We start from the raw sequence: 21,611 nt of genomic DNA on the forward strand, positions 1-21,611 counted from the left end.
AGAACTAAGTATTCAGGAGACAGCAAAGATGAATAATCTACGGTTGGAAAAAATAAAGATGCCGAGATTCGAAGGAGAATTAAGAGAATATCCGAGATTTAAAGCAGATTTCCAGAAACAAGTTATGACAAGTTTATCAACAGCAACCGCTCCATATACGCTAAGATCCTGTCTTGGCAAAGAACCTTTGGGCGTGGTTAAAAGCGTGGATGATGACATCCACCAAATATGGAAACGCCTAGATGAGAAATATGGTGACCCATCGAAAATCGCTGATGCTATCATAGATACCATACGCAAGGTAAGACCGATAAGAGATGGAGAGAGTAAGCGATTGATCGAATTTATTGATGTCGTGGAAGATGGCTTCAGAGACCTTAAGAGACTTGACCTTGAAGTCGAAATGACAACTACTAGTTCTGTTAGTATAATCGAGAAAAAACTGCCTGCCAGTGTGAGAAAAGAATGGGCTAAGATGGTGACGGATGATGACAGTAAAGTTGAAAGAGTTAACAAGTTCCCTAGTTTGTTGCAGTTTTTACTAAGCCAAAAGAGAGCGATAGAATACGACGCAGCTGAATTACGTACAAGCAACACTTCATACAAATCAGCAGCCCATCATGTAGTAGCTCAAGAACAAGATACTCGCCAACCAGGAGAGAGACAACAGCGTTATTCTGATGGAAAGATTTCCCAGAAGTGCTTGTTACATGACAACGCGGATCACTGGACAGATGAATGTCGTATTTACTTATCTAAGCCGTACAGCGAGAAGAAAGATCTAATAAAGACGAAAAAAGCATGCTGGTCATGTCTTAAGCCAGGACACTTGTTCCGAGACTGCAAGAGAAAAAAGAACTGTGGAGAAAGTGGTTGTACCAGACGACATCACAAGACACTTCACAATCCTGAAGAAAGTCAGAACAGTACTGAGGAACCTGTAAGTAACCAACACAGCAAAACACAAGATGAAGAGACACCAAAAGGTAAACGTGCCACGTCCTGTGACAGCTTAGCAGAAGAAACTTGCCTCCTACTTTTTCAAAAAATTCCAACACCTAAAGGAGACGTAAATGTCATGTGGGACAGTGGAGCATCATTATGCTTCATTACCAACGCCAAAGCTGAAGAACAAAGATTGCCAAGCAAGAACGCGCAATTGACTATCATCAAAGTTGGGGGTAAGACGGAGACGATCGACTCTAAAAGGTACAAGCTTCATCTGATAGACAAGCAAAGATGTGTGGTAGAGATAGATGCATTCGGGATAGACAGAATCACATCGGACATCCATAGCATCGACGTCGAGGGAGCAGTACATTTATTCAAAGATATCAAGAGAGATGACATAGCAAGGCCTGAAGGATCTGTAGATGTTCTAATTGGTTACGAGTATGCTGCATTTCATCCAGAACCAGAGCAAAAGGTGGAACATTTGATGTTACTGAAAAACAGATTTGGACGATGTCTTGGAGGTAGACACCCACTTCTCAAGGAAGTCAAAGAGACGCGTAGCCAACACGTACTTGGAGGAGTTCATCATGTTAGTCAGGTAAAGCCCAAAGTAGACTTAGAAGATTTCTACAAGATCGAGAATCTTGGGATCGAGTGTACTCCTCGTTGTGGCGGCTGTAAATGTGGAAAGTGCCCTCCTGGATCGAAGGACTATACGCTAAAAGAAGAACGAGAACTGAAGTTAATTGAACAAAACTTGAAATTCAACAATGAAGAAAACACATGGACCGCAGATTACCCTTGGATAAGAAATCCAGCTGAATTACCAGATAACAGGAAAGCAGCAATGGGATTGTTGATGTCTACAGAGAAAAGATTAGTCAAGAATCCAGAACATGCTAAAGTCTATCAAGAGCAAATAGATGATATGATAAACAGAAATGTCGCCAGAAAGCTCACTGCAGAAGAGATGAGACATTACAAAGGACCAGTCCACTACATTTCGCATCACGAGGTTCTTCGTCCAGATTCCAAGTCCACCCCTGTACGAATAGTATTTAACAGTAGCGCTAACTACATGGGTCATGTTTTGAATGAGTATTGGGCCAAGGGACCTGACCTGCTTAATAATTTGCTTGGAGTTCTCGTCAGATTTAGAGAAAATGAAACAGCAATTACTGGAGACATCAAGAAAATGTACCACACAGTCAAGATTGGCATCAAAGATCAGAACACTCATCGATTCTTGTGGAGAAATATGGAGAAGGATAGAGAACCCGACACCTACGTTATTCAGAGAGTATCGTTTGGAGACAAACCCGCTGGTACAATAGCTACTGTAGCCTTGAGAAAAACCGCAGAGATGTCATCAACAGAGTATCCTCAAGCAGCAAAGACCATCACAAGCAATACCTATATGGATGACATCATTGACAGCGTCAAAAGCAAGGAAGAGGCTAAATCTCTAACAACAGACATAGAGACTCTCTTGAGGAAAGGAGGATTTCAAGTCAAGTATTGGACGTTCTCACGTGAATCTAATCAAGGTAACGATAAACCGCTTTTACAAGACGAAAGAAATTCAAGTTCAGAGAAAGTTCTTGGTGTGGTATGGAGTCCCGTCAAAGACCAGTTCTACTTTAAAGTGCGTCTAAATTTCTCCCCAAAGAAGAAGAAGTTAAGAACAGAACCCGATTTGAGTGTCAAGCAGATTCCTGAAAGAGTTCCAGAGCCGTTGACAAAGAGAATGATTTTGTCACAAGTTAACGGGATCTATGATCCCCTGGGACTTGCTGGTCCGTTTACTGTGAAAGCAAAGATGCTGATGAGAAGACTATGGCTGAATGATCCAAAACTTGATTGGGATGATCCTATTCCAGATATGTTCCAAAGTGAATGGTTGCAAATCTTCAAGCACCTTTTTGGTATGGAGAAAATATCGTTCAACAGATGTATCAAGCCAAGTAATGCTGTTGGTGATCCTTCCCTAGTCATTTTCAGCGATGGATCTCAAGAAGCTTATGGTGCATGTGCCTACGCCAGATGGGAAATGCCAGAAAATACGTTTGAGAGTAATCTAATCATGTCGAAGAATCGCCTGACCCCAGTAAAGAAGATGTCAATTGATAGAATTGAATTGTGTGGAGCAGTTCTAAACAAGCGTCTAAAGGTCTTCATAGAGAAAGAATCAAGATACAACTTTGTGAAATTCTACCATCTTGTGGATTCGCAAATTGTGCAAGCTATGGTCCAGAAAGAATCATACGGATTCAATACGTTCGCTGGCACGCGCATAGGTGAAATTCAAGAAAAGACAAATCCGTCTGATTGGTATTGGATTGACGGAGAACTGAACATCGCAGACTGGTTGACACGTGGCAAGAAACCTGATGAACTAGATGTTGAAAGTGCCTGGCAAAAGGGACCAGAATTCTTGAAGTTACCAGTAAGTGAATGGCCAATAACCCAGAAACCCACAAGCATAATTCTCCCAGAGACAGTTCAACCTGTTATGATGGCACAAAACATCCAATCAGATACGTTAGAAGTAAGAATCAACATCGAGCGATTCTCATCCTACATCAGATTGCTGAGAGTGACAGCAAGAGTACTGGCTATGTATCAAAAGGACGCAAGTCCAAAAAGCAAACCTAGTTTCAAGAATGCCACTAAACCTCTATCTTCTGAAGAGATCGAGAAAGCTGAACTGTTTTGGATAAGAAACGCACAAGTACAACTGAAACAGAACATGAACAACAAGAGCTCAAAACGCCTTTGTCCTACAACCAACAAGGATCATGGTATGATAACAGTTGGCGGACGAGTAGATAAATGGATGCAAATGAGCTACAATCAAAATGAAGTCATTCTCCTACCCTATGATCATCGTTTTTCTCGTCTTTATGTAACGTACGTACATAATCAAGGACATTATGGCGTCGCGACTACTGTTGCCAAAGTCAGAGCACGATTTTGGATTATTAGTGCTCACAAGATGGCCAAGTCAATAAAGTTTCACTGCGTTACCTGCAAGAAATTGGAAAAGAAGACTGAGGAGCAAGTGATGAGCAAACTTCCAGTAGAAAGGTTAAAGCCTGCACCAGCCTGGAGTTCCATTGGCATCGATCTATTTGGACCCTTTAGCATCCGCGATGAAGTAAAGAAAAGATCCACTGGAAAAGCTTATGGAGTAATCTTCAATTGTCTCGGGTCAAGAGCGGTACACGTGGATGTCTCGCCAGATTATAGTGCCCAGAAGTTCTTGATGGTACTAAGACGTTTTGTTGCCCTGAGAGGTTATCCCAAGCAAATTATCTCAGATAATGGAACACAGCTCGTAGCTGCAAATGAAGAACTAAAGAGCGTGACTCAATCCTGGGACTGGGACAAGCTAGCAGAATTTGGAGCCACCGAAGGAATGCAATGGAAATTTACTCCAGCTGATGCACCATGGTATAACGGTATATCAGAAGCTCTAATAAAGTCGGTCAAGAAAGCATTGACAGTTGCCATTGGAAACAACATTATGACATTTTCAGAGTTGCAGACAGTTTGTTATGAAGCTGCGAATTTGGTAAATGAAAGACCGATCGGAAGACTCCCAACACAACCAGATGATGGCAAGTACTTGTGTCCAAATGACCTTCTTTTAGGAAGATCGACCTCAAGAATTCCAAGTGGACCATTTAAAGAGACAGCCAATCCAAGATACCGCTTCGAATTTGTTCAAAGTATCGTGAATGCATTTTGGAAAAAATGGACTCAGAATTTCTTCCCAAGTCTGCTCGTTAGACAGAAGTGGCATACCGCCAGACGAGATGTCAAGGTTGGAGATATAGTGATGATACAAGACTCAAACTTGGTGAGAGGAAACTGGAAGCTTGGAAAGGTATCCAAGGCTGAATCAGATCAAGATGGAAAAGTTCGACGAGTGCAAGTACAGTACAAAGTACCCAAGCAAGGGGAGCCGCGGAAAACCTACCAAGGAAGAAACTACACCACTGTAGAGAGAGCAGTCCAAAAATTGGTAGTTCTGATTCCTGTAGAAGAAACTGAATAATGAAGAAAAGAAGGACACTAGAAAGACCTAGTTTGAACTTTAGATAAGAATTATTTATTGAATATGCATCTTGTTTAGTTAGAATTAAGTGTTTTTCCAAGAATTAAGGTTAAGATAAGATTCTTTATTTAGGCCGGGGGGGGAGTGTTTCGTTATGCGCGAAAAGCATGAATTTAATAATAGATTCCTTTCTGCACGCACGCACGAGTAGCTTGCCTCGGATTAAGTCGCATTTGTATATAAGTAAGTGACGCTAATTTAAATTCAGTTCGTCGAGTTTCAGAGCAAGCTACCGGGTAAGTCAGATCGCTTAAACTTTATATATATTTTTCTACACAAGTAACGCTTTATTTTGCTTCGCATTTTTTAGATTTCGAACCAACTCGTATATAACTCGCGAAGAGAATTAGTTCTGAAACCGTAGCTTGTAACATTTCGTCAATAAACGAAACAATGTTTTACTGCGGTTTTCCATACTATGCGAGCTCGGTCGTTGCGAGCGGCACGCTGAAATTTGGTTTCTCGCTGCCGTCAATCAAAAGTAATCAGTCGGTACCTGTTATGTTCTTGACTGGCTAAGTTCACAGAATATCAAAAACCGCAGTAAATGGTGTAGTCTCCCTCGCATCCGTTTTGGTGTTGCCTTCTATAAATCAAGGTAAACCCGAATGCACTGGTTCTCGCAGTTGAAAGAAAAACCCAGTTTTGCAAGTCAACTAGAGCTACAATTTTTAACACTATTTCACCTTAAATCACGACAAAAAATAACTCTGTTCTTTTTGATTCAGCTTTAACTACCTGGCTGGACTGGTCTCCAAGGAATACTATTATCTCGACAGTGCCATGGCCTTTATTGTTTTTGATCCTTTACGCACTGCTGAATAAAGAACCTATCGAGAGAGATTTAAGGAGAGAGGAGTTCTCTATAGCAGAAGAGGAGGATACTACGACTGATAAACAAGATAAAACAGAAATAACAGATACAGTAAAGAATAATTTGACATCCCCAGGATTGTACGAAGATTCGCACAAACAAAATTATGAACAAATAAGTACATGGGATAAATTGAAAGTTGCTGTGAAAATTATTCCTTTTATTTTCTTTCTTCTTGTTACGTACTTCGCGGAGTACCTCTCCAACCACGCTGTCGTCACCACCCTTGCATTCCCAGAATCCTCTCTGAGCCCACGTGACCATTACACATACTACATGTTGGCGTATCATTTCGGGAAGTTCATTGGACGATCTCATATCTTTATAATATCATGCTTTACTCCAGGACTTCTCGGTCATGTTTTGGTGCGAAAGACCTGGATAATAGCTGCTATTGCGGTTGGTCATTTTGTATTGTTTTTCCTTATGTCCTGGTATCGTTTCGTCCCACACTTTGAGGTAGTTGTTACCTTATGCATCACTGAGGGCTTCACGGCTGGCTCAATGTATGTGAATTCAGTACACGCAGTGTCGAAAACCATCGAAGAAATCAAGCATAAAGAATTTGCTCTTGGATTGTTAACAGTTGGTGATGCTACTGGGAAGCTTTTGGCGGGCGTTGCAGGGCTTTGGCAAGAACCGTTTCTAAGGCGACATTGTTTAGAGGAACTAGACCTTGGAGTGTACTGTTTTACTCGGCATGTTGATGAAAGTGGTTGGAGGGAATAAATCACTAGTTCAATATAGAATTTAATTTTTAAATAAAAAAAAAACGAAGGTAATTTATGACCGGTTTGTCACAGGTAACCCGGTACAAATATGGTAGCGACTGATATTTAAATGGGTTCTGGTCTGACTAATCAAAAACAAACCAGCCAATCACGTGTTGAAGCCATTGTGCACTCGTTTAATTGCGACAATTTAATTTAATAAAACAATGACAGTCACTTCACTTTATTTGTTTCCAATGTTTTTATTTATCACATACTCTTTAAGGTGCCTGCCTATTAAGAATTAGGTTTCAAAACAACTTATGAAAATTAGTATGTCCACGAAAGTATATATAGATAATTCGTTTTCCTTGCGCGATCTCGTACGCACACATAAGTACGCTATCATGGGAGGGAGGGGTGGTAAAGCATAATGGTTAGAACAGCAGACATAAACAGAATATCTAGCTATTTCTTGGTTTCAAATTTCGATATATTATATATACTATATACAGCTATTTCAAAAAAGGTTGAATACTGAATACTGCATACTGAATAGTGTATTCCTAGACCAAAGGGCATTGTGAGCCTCGTTAATATGAAATAAAAAGTAAATATACAGCAATTAACTCTCTTAATGTAGTAAGTACATAGTTTCAGATGGAATACACTAAAAATAGAATAAATAATTATTATTAATCCTACTTTAGACAATGTTACTATGACCCACAATGCACCTCGGTCTTGGAATGCACTTTTCAGTATGCAGTATTCAGTATTCAACCTTTTTTGAATTAGCTGTATATTATATATATCATATATTTTAGGTGAGTGGTTTCGAAACTAAGTCAACTACTTAAGCAAGACAAGCAGGACTAAAAATTGTAGTAAAAATCGATAAGATAACTACTACAGTACAGACACATTATCTGGGACCACTTTTAACAAGTTATAACCAATCATAATAAGGACTGAAAACAATCAAGCAATCTGGCTTAAGCCAATCACGGACAGGCAACAAAGCCTAGATCTGATTATATATCTACCAAACAACATAGATATCATCATCAACATATTCGATCATGAATGGCTGTGATAATGATTCTGCCCTTTCCTGATTGGCTACATTTTCAATCTATGTCATGATTGGCTACTTTGTTAATGTGGTCCCAGTTAGTGTGCCTATACTGTAGCTAATAATTATATTAATATTTATTTCCTAATCATTCAATTTATTCGGAATTTTAGAGTTCAGTTTCAAAAACGTCATGCATATCAGTTAGTTTATAAATTTCCTTAAGAATGATGGAGAATGTGAGAGACTGGTGAAAGATATTTAGATAAACCTAACCCGATTCTATGGATCAGAATAACACTCTCCTTTTGTAAAGAGATAATAGTATTGTACTGACCAAGAGTGCTAGTTTAGATAGCAAATGCAATCAAGACAAAATTTCGATTCCAATTCCACTTGAGTTGATTATGAAACAATAGCTCAAAGCCAAGGTTCAATAACGCTAGACGCTGGCCCCCTTCCTTTAAAGGCTCCACTTTTTTGGTCTAGCAAACCAGTCAAAGGAGGGTTTAGCATCTGGAATAAGGCTTGTAGTTGATGTGTTAAAACATTAACCGTATTCTATCAAGGTTTGAAGATATTATTAACTCAAGAAAGATTGGAAAATGTCTATAAAAATATTTTCTGAATCAAGTGAAATAAAGGAAAAAAGGCAAGTGTCAAAGAGAAAATGTACCAAAATAAATTTGTTTTGGGCATGGAAAACCATTTTCTAAAATCCTACTCCTTATCTTCAAATATTCAGGGTCTCAACAAAAAGTTGATTTCCTCTAAGTTACTAAGACTAAGATCCCTCCTAATAAAATGTAGTACATACGTAAAAGGATTGATGAATTCCAAAAACTGTTTCAATCTGATCTAAATATTGTCAAATACAAATCAAACAAAAATAGACTCTGTTAAGATCATAAATTCTTTTTCTTTTTGATATTCAAAATACTGTTTCAATCTTTAAATCATCCGTAAAAAGTATAATTCTAAGAGATTCATCCCAATTTATGACAGGAATAATATAGAATTGTGATGCAGTCGACTCACTCTAAGGAATGATAATTATAATGATAATCACCGTGCACTTTTCACATGAGTGAGAAATGATATGATATATTTGCATCCTAACTATGCTTTATTTATCAATTGACACGGTTTTCTTTGTTATTCACAAGGCTTTATTTTTGTTATAACCCTCATTATAAATGCGAGGTCAATATATAGTAGTTAGTTATTGACCCGGTTAATAACTATATATAGACTTCACGTTTGTGATGAGCAACAATTGATAGAAAACCTTCTCAATTGATAAATAAAATACTTAATTACCTCAAATATCGGCAATAAGCCTATACATATGGCTTATTGCCTCCGTTTTCGGTAATTAACTCCATACTACCCTAACTAAACAGTGATTGAATGACAAGCATAGAATCCTAAGAAAACCATTTTAGTTCCATACCATGTATATAGAGTAAATCAGTATCCTATTTTTCCCATACCTGCAGAAACCACTATAATATAAATGGCTATAATACTCATCTTATTGACACAATAATAATATATACGTAATGCTATCAACACACACAGATCAAAAAATATATATTAAAATGAATAAATAAGTAAGTGACCAAGTTTGAGGCCAAGATAGAGGAAGATAGATTGTTCTTAAAAATTCCCAAGGCTGGACTTAGTCCAATTAAAAACACCAGAAGCCCAAACCCGTCTGAATAAAACAAACTTGGTAAAGAACATATTATACGCATTTAGAACATTTTATACACATTTCAAAAAAGTTTGCCAGAGCAAAAGATGATAGATAAGCAATAGGAGATTCCAATGACGTTCCAAACTCCAAGAATAGCTGAAATGACTAGTTTCTTAACGTTATTCTCCTTATAATAATAAACTTGATCAAGAACAATATTTACAACTCAACACAGAAGTTAGTGTTGAGATATCTGAGATATCCAGTGTTGTTAGTAGCTGTGGAAGCTATTTTTAAGGCCTTGATTACTTGTGTTTAGATGAACTCCCATAATGCCATTCTTGAACTGAACTATTGCTTATTACCCCCTCAGCTTCCAAAAAACCTTTTTCAAAGTTTGTATATTATATTTAATTGCAAAACAGAATTTTTGCCTTTGGAGACTGGTTGATCACAAAATTGTGACTACCCTGATAACCAATGAACACTGCACTCTTTCAGCTTGGGCATAATGTTATCCCATTTTTCTCTTTTCTCTTTTTTCTTTTTACTCTGGGCCTGGTTGTACGAAGGGTAGAAAGCAATATCCAATTGATAAATCTTATGTTGCAGATAAATTTATTGGATAATAGCATCAACTTATCCACTGGATAAGGATCAGATAAACTATGCACCCTTTGTACAACTGGGCCCTGATGAATAAATAATATTTGAAATGTCAGTATCATTTCTTTTTCACTTATTTCATTCAACACACAAATGCAGTCCCAAACCATTTCAGACCATGCTTCATTCTCTTGAAAATAAGATTGCGTTTGAGTTGTATCAAATATCCATGTATTTTCACATGTGCAACTATTGAACAAAGAAATGATACTCAATGGAATGACAGATAGTCTGAGATGGAGAGAAGTTATGCCCAAGCTACTTCTGCCATGTTGCTATTTTGAGCAGCAAAGCAGCTTTTTCAAAGTATGAATATTGTGTGTAGATTTTAAGTAACTGTAAAAAAACGTTTGGCATGGAACTCTCTTTTTAAGACCACAAGGGTGCTGTGTCATAGTATTGTGTGGTTTCAGAAATTATCCATACTGCCCACAGAGTAATTTTTTTCAGACCCCCCTACCCCCAGAAATTCCAACTTTCTTCCATACAAACCCTGTAATTTTGTTCTTTCTCTGACCCCCCCTCCCCCCTCTACACCTTGGAAATTCCAAATTCTTCTTTGGAGGGGGGAGGGGGGAGTATGGATAATTTCTGGAACTACACATTTCTAGCAGTAATCAAAATGTTACAATGATGTGCATGTGCAAACATCTTAGCAACAGGGCCTAACATAACAGCCACTCAGTGGCCGGTTCTGGCTCAATGTTACTGGTCAAAATGATGGGAAAGGCAAACATTTGACCTGACATTGTTTAATGACCAGCTGTTATTTTAAGCCCTGCAGTAATGAATCATATGATCTACTCTATGATCAAATGGAGAACTAATCCACATCCTGGTAAAATGAATAGTAACAAGAAGAAGATCAAATGGTCATGTTAAACCACAAGTAGTTACTTGTATGTTGATCTAACCACTAGCTAATCAACCATTCTCAAAATTATCTTGGATGTGAGGCTAAGATGAAAATACAAAATCACACTTTTTTGATGTAGTTTTTAACCTTTTTGTATTTGTGCTAGCATTGCATCCAAGATGATTTTCAGAAGGAAATATTATTATTGGATGTTATATGTCTTTTAAGCTATGGTTGAGTTATTTGCTAAAAATTGGCCTTACACACCTTACGCACCTCCTGGCGCAATGAGATTAACCTTTTAAATAGTAACTACAGACAATACCTGTTTACAAACAATAAGACACCCTATACCAGTTCACGCAGACCAAGATATGATACAGCAGATAACGCACCTAGAAAATAATACAGTTTATAACATATTATTAGTTGTACTAATAATTAGACTGCAATCCCTCCCTCTATTTTTCTTGGCAACTATCCATCTGGCCATGTTGCTGTGGTGTTTTGGTTAGTTTGACTGAGGAGGATAGCATGGTTATGAGTTAATGTCCCAAGGGAAGGGGGCTCTGCAACACCAGCAATACTGCTGGATGTATTGTGACCAAGGAAGATAGGGGGACCACACATAGTTAATATAATGTGATAGCCAGCTTGAAAAAAAAGCTTTGATTTTTCAACAGTTATTTTTGCACTGCAAAATGCAAAAAAAAAAATTAATGCAATATTTCCCAAAAGGCACTATAAATGTCACTATAGAGACGTCTGTCTTACCTGCAACAGGCATAGTGACAAGCCAAGCAAGCACTACATTCCTAAAGATCGTCCAATCAACAGATTCCTTAGCTCTGACACGACCAACCATGACAACTGAACCAACTTTACAGTGAGTGGTACTGATTGGTATGCCAAGGTTAGATGCAATAAGAACTGTAATGGCCGAGCCAATCTCAATAGTAAAGCCACTGAAATGAAGGTAATCAGTCACAAAATTAACCTGTACTTGCATAAAAGACCATTGTGTAGTTCCAGGAAATATCCATAACCCACCCACAGAGTAAATTAAAAATTGTTATTGTGGAATCTTATTTTGGCCCACGTTGTTAGTAATAACTCAAGAAAAAATTTAAAAAAATTTAAAAAAAGATATGTGCTTTTTAACTGTTTATTCTTAGGGGTGAATAGTTAGTTCAGGAAAAAACCCTAGCTGTATATATTCTTGGAAACACATCTTCCATCCTCTACTTTAATCCCTTCTCCTGCCCTTATCTTCTTTTATATGCATTAAAATCCATCATTGACTATTATTAACTTATCATCTACAGGGCTAGACATCAGACAATGTCTGCCTAGAATAATAATTGGTGCTCGTCTTGTCACTAAAACTAGGATGTCTGACCATATCACACCTATTTTACGCAATCTTCATTGTCTCCCTGTACGCCAGCGCATCACTTACAAGATCCTGCTGATTACTTACAAGGTCTTAAATGGCATGGCACCTGGATACCTGGTCGATTTGCTCACCCTACTCAAGCCAAACAGAGTCCTATGATCTAATACTCTGCCTATCAAAACCAAAGTTCAGAACTAAGAACTATGGATCTTGCGCTTTTTCTAAATGTGCGCCTATATTGTGGAACGATCTGCTGCTATCGATAAGGAACACTCCATCCACTGAATCTTTTAAAGGAAAACTTAAGACATTCCTATTTGACGCATAAATAATTATATTTTTAATAGTTAATTAAAAATTATATTTATTAGCTTATTATTATTATTGTAGTATATATATATATATATATATATTCATTCATTTATTCACTAGTTATTGATTTATTCTATATTGTAAGAGCATTGAGATATTATGTAGTACGCTAGAATAAAATTATTATTATTATTATTATTAATTTATCCGGTCAAATCTTTGCCTTGCCGGTCATTTTGACCAGTAATGTTTAGCCAGAAACAAGATATGAGCTTGCTCATCATGACCAGGAACTTGCCAGCCATTATATTAAGCCCTGAATTATAATCCAGTTGCTTGTGTGTTACAAGAATGCCACTGAGTCGCAGTGAATCAAAAAAGAAAGTAAAAAATCAAAATAAATGAATATTCCAACTGCATGATTGGTAAACAAATATTCCAACTGCATCGTTGGTAAACAAATATTCCAACTGCATGATTGGTAAACAAATATTTCAACTGCATGATTGGTAAACAAATATTCCAACTGCATGATTGGTAAACAAATATTTCAACTGCATGGTTGGTAAACAAATATTCCAACTGCATGATTGGTAAACAAATATTCCAACTGCATGATTGGTAAACAAATATTCCAACTGCATGGTTGGTAAACAAATATTCCAACTGCATGATTGGTAAACAAATATTCCAACTGCACAATTGGTAAACAAATATTCCAACTGCATGGTTAGTAAACAAATATCCCAACTGCATGGTTAGTAAATAACCGAACCAAGGATGGATTAGTATTTTACCTTGTAGGAGTTATAGGAGTGAGGTCTTCTCCGACGGTCTTGATAACACGTCTGCCCCACACCCACAGACCAATACTAATACCAGCACCACCATAAAACAGAATCCACACGGGAATATCAACCTTTTGTTGGATGTAGCCAGAATAGAAGATGGTCCATAATGATATTAATGGCCCTATACAGTTACTACAAACAAAATAGAGCTTTTAGCCTCTTGCAAATTTTTTTTTATTGGGAAACAAGGGTATATAATATATTCACCACTCTCTTTATATTAGTTTACTGGTCAAACACAAAGCATTCCATCGGAGATAAAAGATGATTCAAACCTCAGTTGAATGCTTTGCACATGTATGGAAAGTGGTGAATCTTTTTAAGCCATAACTTGCCTTCCTCCTCCTTCCCTCCCTCCCTACCTCCCACCTCCTTTCTTCCTTTCCTCTCTCCCACCTCCTTTCCTTCCTCCCTTTCTCCAACCTCCTTTCCTCCCTCCCTCTCTCCCTCCCTCCCACCTCCTTTCCTCCCTCCCTCTCTCCCTCCCTCACGCCTCCTTTCCTCCCTCCCTCCCTCCCTCCAACATTCAGATGCATTAATCCATGTAAGGGGCTCGTCATGAAGTTCAACCATGAACTACGTAGCAGTAAAGACAGTACCAGTACCGTATTAGAACCTGCTGCACATACTGGGTCTAGAGCTCCATAGGGTGTATGTAATACTCACCTAACATCATTGCCACCATGTGCAAACCCACCAAAGCATGCCGTCATTATTTGTAAAAATGCAAACAGCTTGCCAGTCTTGGGTTCATCAAGTACTTTAATCTCATGGTCAGGAACCTGCATACCCATGGAGTATGTCCTCAGCCTCACATTTCTTATGTGATGTTCATGGTGTTCATGAGGGGGGATGGGAGAGTCGTCTTCAATCAACTGCTTCTCATCTGTAGGGCTTCCACTTAGGATTGTGTTGGTCGAGATTCTTGATGTTTCAAGATCTGTTTCTGCAGGTGAAAGAGCTTCTCCATTACAAGCGCTGCTGTCAGTCTTAGATGTTTTTTCCAAGGGAACCTTTTCAGCTAAAGGAATAAGAAAAGTGGCAACTGAAACTTCTGTTGTCTTTAAGGGGGTTAGGAATTTATTCTGGACAAGATTGTCATGATGATGGTGATGGATGGTCACGATGATTGTGATAGTCATAGTAACAGTGATAGTGGTGATAAATGATAATAAAAATTTAAACAAATATTATAAAAAGATTAACCTCTTGCATTTAATAGGTTCTATAAAAATTTCATGCAAACGCAAGCTTAGCCTTCTGGAATAAAAAGTAAATAACATCCCCCCCAAGCTAAACAGGCCCTTAACTAAAACATTCAAGGTGATCTCGCCGATTACTATTAACCAATCAGATTGCGAATTGAGTTTCAAGTTAAAAATCAATCCCATGCATCTTTGCATGCTGTCATTTGCAAAAAAATCCAAAATGGCTAATTATTAAGTACAACAAAAACCAATCCAAAACACACATTTGCAAGAAAAATCACCATGGTTAGAATGAGGGGGTTAATTGTATTTGTCATTTTATGCTCGAAGGATTATTTTTTGAAACAAGCCAACAATGCTAAGACCAAATAAACTTACGAGTGGCATTCTTGCAATTTCCATTACTGGTCACTATCTCAACAGCAAGATTATCATCAGGGCTTTCAGTTGGCGAACATATCACAGCCCCAACGTCCTCACTACAGGCAACCTCATGGATGATCCTACGGCGCATGTATGGGGCCACCCATATTTTTACAAAAAGGGCAGTTAGAAGACCACCACCAAAGGTAAGAATGAAGACACCATAAAGAGGAATCTTATGGAAGCCAAGGACTATAAAATAATCAAAACAACTAAGATATGTACTATTCGTAAAACTATTTACCCACACTTACACAAGGTCTGAAATTAGCGGTTTTCTAGTTATCAGAGATGACTAGCATTATTTTGAAAAGTAAAACATTCCTGTATCCAATTAGAAATTACATTTTGCTATTAAGAAATGTCTTACAGTGCAAAATGCTGTACCGTGGCCTCCTATCGAATGTTTTTACCACTGGCGTTAAGCCCTTTCCTGCCTGTGTTTCCATCAATAGTTAAAAGACTTTTAACGAAAATGTCCAGTGTTAGCAAGCAAAGGGATTAAGTAGGGTATCATCTGAGTAGTGATTTATCTAAGTTTTTTTTGCAAAGAGTTTGAAATAAATTTAGATACTTGTGGTCATGCTGAGTGAGTTCAAAAGCACATGCACACGTTCTTGCTATTTGATTGGCTAACTAGTAAAAAATAAGTAGGGTGGACACAGCACGGTGTGTCACACTGTAAGACTGACTGGTATGTATGACCAGGGTTCGTGCTACACCTCCGACACAAAATTCAAGGACATTTTAAGGGCTTTTCAAGGTCCAAAATTATGATTATCAAGGATCAATTTTGTTAGTGAATTTCTTCCTAACAATGCATAAGAACCATACGTTATTTTCAGGCTCCATATCATCGACGTAAAATAATGGAAATTAGCATATAAGTTAACAACCTTATTCACGTAAGTAATAAATGGATTTTCAACAAAAATTAGGTTACAGTAGATAATCATAATAAATAAGTAACCCTTGCATTTTCACGGAGTATTCCAGGAGTATCCAGCAACATTGATATTTTCAAGGGCTTTTCAAGTGCACTTAAAAATGGGTTTTGAATTCCAGGGCTTTCAAGGATTTCAAAGAGTAGCACGAACCCTGTATGACGATAAAACAAACCTTGTGATCCTTTGTAAAATACAGAGAAGAGGTTGATGGTGATGGTGAAGGCATAAAACAAGGGCAGGAACTTCAAACCTGACTCAAATGATTCCTCCTAATAAAGAAATAGTAATGAAAAAGAGAGAGGACTGACGTAAAATAAGTCCTCTTTCCTATTTGATGAATACTGCTCTTTTGATGACCACTGATTCACATACAGTATATGCATACCATTAAAAAATTCATGACGTTTCAAAATATGTGTATTGTTTAAGTTGTGCATCAAATAAATAGAGGATATTACATGGGCGCACGGAGATACGAAATGCATCTTTGAGTGTTGAAAAGATGTCTCACGAGTGAGCACAGCAAACGAGTGAGAGATTTTCAACACCAGAAGTTAAATTCCGTATCTCCAAGCGCCCATGTAATATTCTGTTTATTATATGATTATCCATAAAATCAACTTAATAAGCTTTTTGCTTGTTATAACTAACTAACTCATAGCTTAAATACACACGGTAACAATATTTTCACATGTGAAAATAACATGCTATTTTCACATGTGAAAAGATCAGTTTTTTCGAAAAGGAGAAATATAGGTATTTTATGGATAATTATATGATAAAATAACTTTTGCAAATGATCTACTCTGAAACAAAGCTAAACCTCTGTACAAACGAGTTTACAGTCGAAGATAATTAATTACAATTGTATTTACAGAATGAGAAAAGGCAGGACTATTGCAGCATAAGTTGATTTTAAGTTTATGAATTTATCTATTTCTACATCATCCTTTTAAAGAATCGGTCAAGAACAGAAAAAAAATCAACAAAGAAAAAAATTCCAGATTGAGTTTTAGAAAATGGGCACCTCCCCCCCCCTTCACTTCACATTACCTCCCCCCCCTTCACTTCACATTACCTCCCCCCCCCTTTACATTTAGGAATAACTTATTGTGTGTACTATGTGGTACTTACTTTCTTAAGGATAGTTTTATCAACAAAGATGAAGATTAATGAACTGACAATGCCAGACATAATTGGTGATATAACCCATGATCCAGCTGATATAATACAACAAAGTTACTGTTAATATGAGCAACAGAATCAGTGCCTATCCATAGAAACACATGATTACCAATACTTTTATTTTGTTTTTTATCCACCATTATCTTTGTAGTACGACCTGCTCAGTTTGATGTCTTCTTTGTTTACTAGCATTCAATGACTGTCTATTAAAGAACTGAAATAAATAAATAAATATCTTGAGGGAAACTTTGGACTGAATTAAAGATTTTAGAGGATTACTGTACTGTAAATTCTTTAATTCAGTCTAAAAACTCCCTCATGATATGTTTTTTTATTGCAGTTCTTTGATTGACAGTTGCCGAAATGCTAGTCAGTGAACGAGACACCAAACTTTGCTGGTCTCATTTCAACAATAATGGTAGTAATAGACCCCTTGCATCCCCTTCATCATGATTGATTGACCTTGTTCAAGTGTCTACACTAACATATTCTTACCAATCTTGCCAAAAGTTGGCCACTTGACGCCAGACAATCCGTGTGCCACTAGAGCAAAACCCATTGTTGCACCAACAACACTGTGTGTCCCAGACACTGGAAGGTTGAAGAATGTGGCAATGAGAAGCCACACACTTGTACCAGTGAGAGCTGACAATGAACCCATCATAGCAAGTTCTTCTGTGCCATTGAAGGAGTTGATGTCAATGATACCTTTACGAACAGTATCTGTAACATAATGCATTCCAAAAAAATTATTAGAATAAGCATGGTGATGATAATACTAATAGTAATGATAAGAATAATAATAATAACAATAATAACAAAAATAATAATGAATATATGATAATAAAAATAACAAATGATAATAAATAATAAAGTGCTGGAATAGATTGCAAATAATTAATCCGTGAAACACTTATTACTAAATAGTACAAAATAGTGCTAATCAAACAATAGAAAACATTAGAATTTGCATAAAATTGCACTATTTAGTATCACTAAAGTTTCACGGTTATATTGTTTGTTAACTTGTTTTTTTTTTCTCATGTTAGTAAACATGGCTGCTATGTTATAAAGGTTTATATCTTGAAAATCATATTTAGATGTCCAAAAGGAAGATGCATATAAGTATTGTGTGCATGAAATACTGAATGTAGTTGTCCCAATGAGAAGAAAATACTAGATTGACTAGACACTTAAAATAATATTATCATTTTTACAATACGTAACTAACAAATTTCTCGCATACTAATTGGCTAATTTTTATCATCAATAAGAGGACAGATAAGGTGACATCAATGAGTGGCCGCTCTTTTTATCGAATTCAGCTATGCCTCGTGGATCCACACTACTTTGACAATGTCATGATGCAATTTATCCAGAAGCTGCTCTAGGCACTGAATGGGATTGGCTTAATCATGAGTTACAAGTTGAGTTGAGTTAGAGTTAAGATTGAGTTAAGATTGAGTTAAGGTTGAGTTAGCCCAAAATCAATTTCTTGATCTAGAAATAACATTGTAAACACGCCAACAACACTGACTGATTAATAATATGTAATACTTAGGGTCAAGTACAGTTACGCCAAAATATATAAAGCTTCTGCAAGATGAAATTTTCTGTCATTGCAAACTAAACAGCATTTTTATTAGAATCATGGAGGCTCTATAGCAACAATAACAAGATGGCTCCAGATAATTTTTTAATCTATTAACATATTATCTACAAATATACTTGTTTCTGATTGTTAATTGGCTTTCAATTTTCTCTTAATTTGTGCAACGAGAGATTATTTAATTAAATGATTTAAAAATTAGAATATTATTTATGTGTGTTTTTGGTGGAATGAAGGGATTAATTTATACATTCATTTGAATTTTTTTAATGTAAGGTTTACATGTTATATTTGGATTGGTCAGACATATGCTACGATTTAGAAGACTAAGCCAGTTACATGATTAGACAGGATCACAGTTGCTATGGGATTTATTGCAGGGACAGGGTAGAGAATTCAACATTTGCATCCTTGAAGTTAGCACTCTCCCCTAGTCCCTGGATAAAAATTTCCTGTTAAAATTATTGAAGTTGTTGCTGTCATTATTTTTAAACTGTTGGTGTATATGAGTTAAATTCCTCAAGTAGTCCTTTTACCGAGTTTGATAGGAGCAGCTTCAAACCCAGCCATGTACTTTGTTTTAGAATGAAGCAACGACAATAACAATAACAAAAGAAGAATTAACCCCCCCCCCCCCCTAAATTTTGGCTTTATCTGCTCTTGACTTGGCCAGGAATTCTGGAGCGGAACCCTGCTGATAAACAAGATGCAATGTGGACTAGCTTCAGTATAAACAACACCAGCCCTATCCCGAGGGGTTTCAACTGACTAGCGCAAGAGACTGTGTATGCATATGACTACGAAAACATATGCACAGCTGTATAATTCAGAATAAATTACAAATAATAACTTATTGTTCGTGCACCAAAACTTAAATATCAAAATTTTGATGCCTGTCTTTAATTTTAATTAAAACGAAATTTATAAGTAAGTTATTAATAACGTAAATATGAGCTTTAGAAATGTTTTACGTGTACAAAATTCCAGGATCGATGAACCAAACACTTAGTATAAATGTGCAGGTGAAAACTTACTACGTTATACATAAAAAGCTCTATTCTTGTTTTTTTTAATAATAGGATAAAACTCGAAGACGTTGAGAGATGGATTTTCTAAGACTGGAACGATGTAAAGTGATGGTGGATGAAGTGTTTGTAAATAAATAAAACAAGAACGAGAATTCTTGGCTTCAAACGAGAACATTAATTCATCGCCGAATCCCGATCAGAAGTAGTGTACTAAATATTAATAAAGCTTGAGCTTCATTAACCCAGCATAGCCTCGTATAACCCAGTTCGGAATACAGAGAACACCTAACAAATGTAAAAGGTTAATGATTGACTTACCAGATACTCTGGCTCCTATAAGAATTGCCCCAGCTACTTCGAATATCGTAGCGATAACACATGCTTGTTTTAGAGTGAGCACCTTCGAACCTACAGAAGTCCCGAACGAGTTGGCCACATCGTTGGCTCCGATACCAAAAGCTAGAACGAACGCTAAGATAAATCCTACGACTACAATCCAAATGTAATCAGAACCTTGCGGCTCTAACATTGTGTTTGCTGATAATGTTCTTCTTTAAACACGTTGTAAAAATTGGAGGTTTCTTTTTGTTCTACACACCAAACAACGCGAGAGCAACACGTGTCTTGAACTAAATACGAAGTGTACGAGTTCTCTGCGAATCCATGTTGTAAATCCTACTTTCTAATAATCAATATGAATTAGATAGCTTGGAGAACGATTAGAACAAACTTGAGCTCTACAACAGATCACAGCCAATCCACGAAAATGACCTTCGGCCCAAAGTAGAGCGGCAAAAACCAAGGGGTGTTTACAATCTCCTGTTTACGCTTTCCTTTGAATCTCGAAGTCCCATCCAGCCCTTGCTGCAGATGTTGACTTAGGAATTTAGGCACTAGAGACTCAAAATGATGAAAAATTGGAGTTGTAGTAGTGGTCACTGATTTTGAGCGAAGCACAGATTAGACTAACTCTTTGATGGTGTACGAGAACATGAACTGTCCACGTGGGATGGAATTTCCTGCCCAGCATACAACACGACCTACGTACAGTTTTAGCGCCAAATTTGACCGCGAAAATTGGAGACTGTATAATACATTTAGCTAAATTTGAGGGGAAAAAGTTTTTCTCTTGGTTTTAACGTGTCCTTTAAAAAAATCTAACAAAGGACGTAAGGAGATAGGAGGAGGACAGGCGCCAGATGTAGCGCCCTACTTTTTGTACAAATTTCGAGGAAATGAGTTCCACTGAAACTTATTCAGAACTACATCAGAAAATTCAAGAAAGCCATTACTTTTTTTTGACTTCACAAACAGATTTACGAGAAAAAAAAAAAACTTATCTGAACTCAGCTTTGCATCATTTTATTGGCTTCAACGTCAATCACAGAGATAATTTATTCATCCCACATGACTTTTGAAGAATCTACAAGTGTTCAACTCGCGCTCTAAGACGAACGAAAGTACATAAGAAAATTCAAGTATGCTATGTTTAAAAATGTTGTTACTTGATTTTGACTCAAGATAGAGATTTTGTACGTGAAAAAAATATATTTATCTGAACTCAGCTTTGCATCATTTTATTGGCTTCAACGTCAATCACCAATGAGATATAATTTATTCATCCCACATTATGACTTTTGAGTCAATGATCTCTAAAACAAGTGTTGACCACGCGCTTCCTCTCCCTCAAAAGCGAAC

At 37.0% G+C, this 21,611-nt stretch overlaps 2 protein-coding genes across 3 annotated transcripts in view; one reads left to right on the forward strand and one right to left on the reverse strand.

Annotated features, from left to right (window-relative positions):
• Nucleotides 1–6,900, forward strand: part of LOC116293159 (uncharacterized) — a 30,832-nt gene extending 23,932 nt beyond the window's left edge. Inside the window, exon 2 of the mRNA XM_031700553.2 lies at nt 5,803–6,900. Coding sequence (XP_031556413.2) covers nt 5,803–6,677 — 875 coding nt within the window. The 3' untranslated portion in view covers nt 6,678–6,900. The remainder of the gene's footprint in view (nt 1–5,802) is intronic.
• On the reverse strand, nt 6,887–20,904 carry LOC116293182 (sodium-dependent phosphate transporter 1). 2 transcript variants are annotated; one of them, XM_031700581.2, is made up of 10 exons: nt 20,232–20,904; nt 17,772–17,999; nt 17,226–17,311; nt 16,264–16,360; nt 15,100–15,336; nt 14,180–14,534; nt 13,460–13,645; nt 11,729–11,919; nt 11,280–11,349; nt 6,887–10,933 (listed from the first exon to the last, which is right to left on the reverse strand). In XM_031700581.2, exons 1-9 carry the CDS (start codon nt 20,440–20,442, stop codon nt 11,303–11,305), a joined length of 1,638 nt encoding a protein of 545 aa, XP_031556441.1. In that variant the 5' UTR covers nt 20,443–20,904; the 3' UTR covers nt 6,887–10,933; nt 11,280–11,302. The 2 variants fall into 2 exon arrangements, with proteins under 2 accessions (XP_031556441.1, XP_031556440.1); XM_031700580.2 differs by having other exon boundaries at nt 6,887–11,349.
• Between the last annotated feature and the right edge of the window lie 707 nt (nt 20,905–21,611).

This window comes from Actinia tenebrosa, unplaced genomic scaffold, assembly GCF_029948245.1.
Source record: "Actinia tenebrosa isolate PJP-AT-01 unplaced genomic scaffold, QUT_ActTen_1.0 PGA_scaffold13__45_contigs__length_12533684, whole genome shotgun sequence".
Classification (NCBI taxonomy): Eukaryota; Metazoa; Cnidaria; class Anthozoa; order Actiniaria; family Actiniidae; genus Actinia; species Actinia tenebrosa.